This window comes from Trachemys scripta, chromosome 1 (assembly GCF_013100865.1).
Source record: "Trachemys scripta elegans isolate TJP31775 chromosome 1, CAS_Tse_1.0, whole genome shotgun sequence".
NCBI lineage: Eukaryota > Metazoa > Chordata > Testudines > Emydidae > Trachemys > Trachemys scripta.
The window spans coordinates 145,374,280-145,380,624 of record NC_048298.1 but is presented as its reverse complement, the minus strand read 5'-3'; the positions used below and the strand labels follow the sequence as shown (position 1 = coordinate 145,380,624).

The 6,345-nt window shown below is 41.2% G+C and overlaps 1 protein-coding gene across 1 annotated transcript; it reads right to left on the bottom strand.

Moving 5' to 3' along the window:
* Positions 1-242: 242 nt before the first annotated feature.
* On the bottom strand, positions 243-6,134 carry NHLH2 (nescient helix-loop-helix 2). Its single transcript, XM_034788831.1, has 2 exons — positions 5,122-6,134; positions 243-2,481 (listed from the first exon to the last, which is right to left on the bottom strand). Exon 2 carries the CDS (start codon positions 2,456-2,458, stop codon positions 2,051-2,053), a length of 408 nt encoding a protein of 135 aa, XP_034644722.1. The 5' UTR covers positions 2,459-2,481; positions 5,122-6,134; the 3' UTR covers positions 243-2,050.
* Positions 6,135-6,345: the final 211 nt, after the last annotated feature.

The window sequence follows — 6,345 nt, the reverse complement described above, 5'->3', positions numbered from 1 at the left end:
CGATCCTGCAACTGAATCTGTTGAGCCCAGTTGTAGGATCAGGGCCTTATTTGAGGGATTTCTTTATTATCAGGTAAATTATTATCTTTAGTATCAGACAGAAACTGTCCCTTTTTATGCTACCTGTTGAGACTCTTTCATAGACAACTTTAGAAGGCTTCAAAAACCTCGTGCAAATACTGGCTGTGCATCCTTTCTAATTTCCATTTTATGGAAAAAACAAAGAAAAATAATTAGGAAAAACCAGCTTTATTTGATACTTTTATTTATATGCAAAACAGCGCACCATTCATGAGAGATATGAAAAACGCGTCAGATAGAAACCAGATTTATCTATTTTCACTACAAAATATTGCATTATATAAAGCAACAAAGACACACAAAAAAACCCTGAAAAAGATTAAAATCTTTGGATCGCAGACTTCTTTTTTCTTTTTTCTTGTCTCTAAAACGCGCTCCTTGTTTTGAGAGATTCACAGCAGAGAACATGAAACATTTTCAGGTTATAGAATTTTTTTGGTTGTTACAAAGGAAAGTAGTCCTGGATTTTTTTTTATTTTTATTTTTATTTTTTTTATTTTTTTTTTTTAGGAAAAAAGTCATTTCCTAAAAAAATACCACACACATACATACGCACGCACACATACACACACACACACACACGCACGCACACACAGACAAAAAACTACTTCCCTTATAAACTGTTTGTAAAGTACTTTTCAGACATAACTATAATTCAGAATAACAACAAGTATTTAAAAAAAAAACCTCTAGTGAAGTGCTAGTGTTGATCCCACACAAAAAAGAAAAATCCTTCAAGAACAAATGTCTTAATATATAAAATATACTTAGAAACAGGGCGGAAGGGAAGGTTGTCATATACAAGTGCAATATAATTGGAGCAAAAAACAAATAACCACTGTATTGATCCCAACAAACACTTGAAAAGTTAGACATAATATTCCACAGGAGAAAGTGTAAACACTCGACTATATAAACCAATTGGCACAAAGTATCCAAAGTAAAATTGCCACCACTCAGAAAAATAAATAGGTCTTGAAAAAAATAAATTGTCTACTCCTTCTAACTTAAATAAAAAATAGTTATTTTTAACTGCACCCATGGGTCACATGTTTAAGGTCACAAGTAGATGTTTTTGGATATATAAAGGGGCACTTGACAGCCTGAAAAACAATCTGATTTTACATTTTCCTTCTAAAACTGGACTTTCTATATTTGAGTCACCAGACTGCTCTTCCACATTGCGGTATAGGTGGGAAATGATTTTAAAAAAGAAAACCTTGCAAAATATTCAGTATATTTTTATATACCCCCAGAAGACTTTGGAAATGCATCTGCCCTTTCCCTTTTTATGTTCTTTTATAGCTTCCTTTTACCTTCTGAGTCGTTAATGTCCTCATTCAGCAAAGCACTTAAGCTTGCAGAACTTAGGCCCGTTTTAAAGTCCCCTTGACCTGGCAAGTGCTTAAGTGCTTTGCTGAATCGGAGGCTAATTGTAAAAGATCTCGTGTGAAAAACAAACTCGTCTCTTGCATTTTGTGTAGGGCACTGTCCGATTTTCATGGAGGAGAAATAAAAAAGTCTCTAATTTCGGAGCTTTTGTCCCCTAGAGCCATCAGAGCTCTGAGCTCTCCTTCAATAAGAAAGGGAGGACAATGAAATGTTACCTGCGAAGTCTGGAGTGGTTTCCAAAGGAGCTAGCCCTGCAGGAGACAGCGAGTTGGCCTATTGATATGAATGATCTTGGCTGGTTATCACGCCCTACAGCTGTCTTGGAAAACGCAGATGCATCTGCAATGTCTGACCCGAAAGACTCTGGGGGAACCCCCCAAAGCTAAACCCGAAAGATTCAGATACACCCCAGGGTGTGCCAGGAAGCGCTCAGAGGGCCCCCAGGATGCCCACTCCCTTCCCCAGGTGGAATATGTTGCAAGTGTCTCCCCTTCTCAGTATCACCTCCCGGCAGTGCGCGTCGCCTCCTTCTCCTCCATCAGTGCTTCCGCGGTCCCTCTCTCCCGCGGCCCAGCCCCTACACGTCCAGCACGTGGTTGAGATAGGAGATGTAGCAGATGGCCAGGCGCAGGATCTCGATCTTGGAGAGTTTTTTGTCCGGGGGCAGGGTGGGCAGCAGTTTGCGCAGTTCCGCAAAGGCCAGGTTGAAGGCTTCCACCCGGATCCGCTCGCGAGTGGCGTGGGCCGAGCGGTACTTGGCCGTGGCCCTCCTCCGGCGCCGCTTTTCCTCGCGGCTCAGCTGCTGGGGGTGCAGGGCCGCCCGGCCGCCCCCCTTGCCCTCGCCGCCGCCCTCCTCCACTGGCTCCGGGTCCGAGACGCAGCAGCCTAGCAGCCCCTTGGCGTCGGTCCCCGCCAGGGACTCCGGGTCCGAGGGAGCCGAGGAGGGGTGATCGGAATCCGCCGCTTGGTCCGGGCTGAGCATCATTTTGGTGGGGTGGGGAAATGACCCTTAAGTGACACGGACAGGGGAAGGGGCGGGGGAGAAGAGGGGAGGGATAAGGGAAGGAGGAAGGCACAAAATAGAAAAGTCCACACTGTTACTGTTACAAGGCAAAGCCCCTTTCCCCTGGGCGAGGGTCTGGGAGCCCGGCCCGGCCCAGCCCCGCCCCGCACGCGGAGCTCATCTGTCAGTACCAATCCGGGCTGGAATGACACTCCCTGGCCTTGAAAGTGCCAGGGACGGTGCCCCTCCGCTCTGGGGAGAGCAAGCCGGTGATCGACTCCCAGGTCAGGACACAGGGCCGCATTGTGCTCTTGACACGCGCTGGTGTACCCTGCTGGAGTCGTTCTAGCCAAGGCACGGGAGTGACTCCAGACTGACACCGTTGCAAGGGAGAACAATTTAGCCCAAGGAGAAAGAGACACCAGATCAAACCAGGAGACCCGCTAGAGATAGGGCCTGTTGATAACAACGAGACAACAATGCGTTTGGGCACAAAGGCAGGTTGGGTCTAACCAAACTAGACTGGGGTTCGATTCTCTCACTTGTGTCAGTTTTAGCTTTGTGTCATTGACTTCAGAGGTGTTACTGCAGAGTAGAACCATGCCCTCGAGCCTCTGATTATATCTCCCTTTACCTGGCTTTGAAAAATAACATTACATAATTATAATAAATAATTATAAATATTAATTACTTAATAATAATTACCAATGTCCTTCCCCTTGCCTGAGCCTCCTCCCTACTTCTCTCAAGGGGTTGTAAATCCCAACTAACTGGTTCTGAACAAAACAACCCCCATCTCGGTAAAATACAAAATACAAAAGATAAACATTAGATCTTACCTAGGTTATAACAGGGAGATTTCTATAAAGGAATCAAATCCATTCTTTTATTAAGTGGAAAGGGTTACTACCAATGATCACAGGAATAATAATAACAACAATAAACCATACTGTATAATTTACAATCTAACAGCTGTCAACAGCTTTTACAGAATATTCTTCCTCTGATCATTTTCCTAGTTTGTTTACTTGTGGAAACAGGCCCAGGGAGCAATAACAAAATAAAAGAATAATAAAACAATAATTCAGCTACTCTCCAAATATTAAATAGATTTTCCATTTCTAAATACAGTATTTCCCCTCTAACAATTGTCTGTTAAACTTTTTTTTCTTAACACGGAAATGGAATCCAATATGGATTTGATGGCTTAAAATAGAAAGACATATAACTCAAGACCCCTTAACCATAACAAGGCCAGTGTGGAAGTGTGGGGGAGATACAATCAAACCTATAGGATCTAATGTATCTCCTCTATTCTATTCTTCCTACAATGCGGGGCTGCTTTCTCATGCTAATTTTCTTGAATCTATAGCGTCAGAGTAACTGATTGGATGGGGATATTTCTGGATTCCAGGTTATTAAAGATGGTTTTAAAAAAAACTTTCACATTTCTTTTCATTCTCTCTCTCCCTCCTTCTAAAATATATAAATAAATGAATGAATTTAGACGTGCCTTTCAAAAGAAAATTGAATCGTATCTTCTTGCAGCTTCACGGAACACCATCTGTCATGTAGACAGCAATACAAATCCAGGAACTCATATGGACATGCCGGCATGTAATAAAACAATACATCAGGCAACTAGAGAATAACCTTGGACACAAATGTGGGGTGGGGGAGGGAATACATCATCCTACCACAAAAATTAGGATTACAAAATATTTCAATGTAAAGTTTATGATCGTAACTACTGTGGGCATTTAATAATTTATTATTATTATTAATATTATTATTATTATTTTATTTTATTACTCAGAACCAGTTTGCAAAAAAAAAAATATTCAAAACGAAAGACTGCATGATTCAGAACACATTAAAGATTTAAAATAAAATAATCAGGATAATTAATAATAAAGGGTGAGTGTCAGGTAAGCTTTCAGCCTATTTGAAATGCTTTTCACATTGAGGGGCTTCGTTTGAGGGAAGGCTGAGTGGGAATTCAGAGTCTAAAATACAGATCTCTCTGTAGCTAGTTGTTTTATTACAACACCTCCACACGGATTAAAAGTCTATCAATATGCCAGCGAATGTGTCAAGAAAACAAACAGTGGAGCTGCAGGAAGCTGTGTAGAGAGCAAAGGAAACAAACATGAAACGATTACAAAACAGAAAAAAGGGGGAAAGAAAAACAGCAACATTTCTTCATTGAGAAGAGACTCGGAGATCACTAGAACTTTCCGAATTGCTTATTGCTATTTTAAAATGCTGATTATTTTACTAATGAGGTTCTGAAAGCAAGAATACAAAACAAAATAACAAGCCACTACGCAGGTTAAATATCAGAGATCTTCTGAAAAATATTAATAGCGCCTTTCAGCTGAGAGGTTGGTTGGAAAGAACGGATAGATAAATAGCTTTAGAAATTTACAGCGTGGCAACATATAAAACGGGAAATTATAGCATTAGTTATAGGAGAAAGTTGCTGTAAGGTTTGTCCATACAGCGTATTGAATTCCCTTTCTTTCCGATTTGGATTGATCTCAAACAATATCCAGCGTCTATGTTGGCAATCTGAACAAAGAGAGATTTCAAATAAAACGATTCCAATTTCACCTGCAAAAGAATATAAGTTAAAGAGAGCTTACCTTGCCTGAGTCTTTGCAACAGTCTTTCTTAAAGCCCCCTTTCCCCCACCCTGGTGCTTTTACAGTTCAAAACTCCAGGAGAGGAACATTTAAAAGAAAAATCAAAATCAAAAATAAAAATAAATTAAAAGCAGCGAGTTGTTCTATCTGAATTGGAAAAGGCAGATCTCATTCCTTGTGATGGCCTCGCAAGTCCAGAAATGGAAGATGTTATCTAATTTTTGGAGAGTATAAATAACAACGTAGGTAATTTAAGACGTATTAGAAATACATTTCCCCAGCAGAGTCTTTTTTTCTCCCAGAGATCTATAATATATCAGTAGCCGGTGTGTTTCGCGGGGGGTGGGAGGGAAGAATGTGTTGAAAAGTGCCGTTTTCCCCTTCTCTTCCTCCTCCCGGGTCTCGATAAATAACAAAAGAGATGCAGAGATAAACACAATCAAGATATTTCCCCCCTCTCCTTCCTAATAGCAGCACAATCGATAAAGATGATGGTCGGGATAAGATTTAATGTATGTTGTACTCCTTGGCTTACCCCTGTAAAGAGAGAATGATATGCAGGTCTCTGATATGATCTGGCTCAGAAGTGAGATTGTTTGGTAGAGATAGGCTTTGTTCAGCTGATGTCTCTTCTATTCCCAGGCACACAGTACTGTAAATCAGGAATAATGATGCGTCCCCTTCTTCTTTTTATGTATGTATTTATTTACTGGGGTAGAGGGAAATAAATGTTTAGTTTTCTTCCAGTCCTTGAAGATCAGATTTAAAATATACCTCGTATCCTTCTGTCCCAACTCCTTCTTTATCTCTTTTATTTATGTATATATAAAGAAAACATTGCCAGTGGCTTGGAAATGCTGCAAGAGATGATGTTGGTGAAAAAGTGCAAGTCCCTGCTTGTAGTGATAGCGAAGCAAAGAAAAGCTGGGAAAGGTGGCAAAGGGAGAGAAACAGAGAGATGCTGTGGATTCTCTCCTGGTACCAAAGGGTTGAGCCTGGAGATGGTGGAAGAGATAAAGGCATAGGGAAAGAAGGATGGCATTCCCCCCCCCCCCTTAAATTGATATTTAATGGGAAATCCTATTGGACAGAAACCTGGACACGAGTCGCTTAATTGGACTTGACATCTGTCACAGTGTGGGAGTTTTCACAGCCCAAATATTTTCAGCAGAGCAGATTCTCACTGAATCCGTGCCACAAATTATAACAGTCGAAAGCAGCCCG

Coding starts and splice junctions, on each gene's coding strand:
- NHLH2 (XM_034788831.1), bottom strand. CDS start 2,458: ATGATGCTCAGCCCGGACCAAGCGGCGGATTCCGATCACCCCTCCTCG.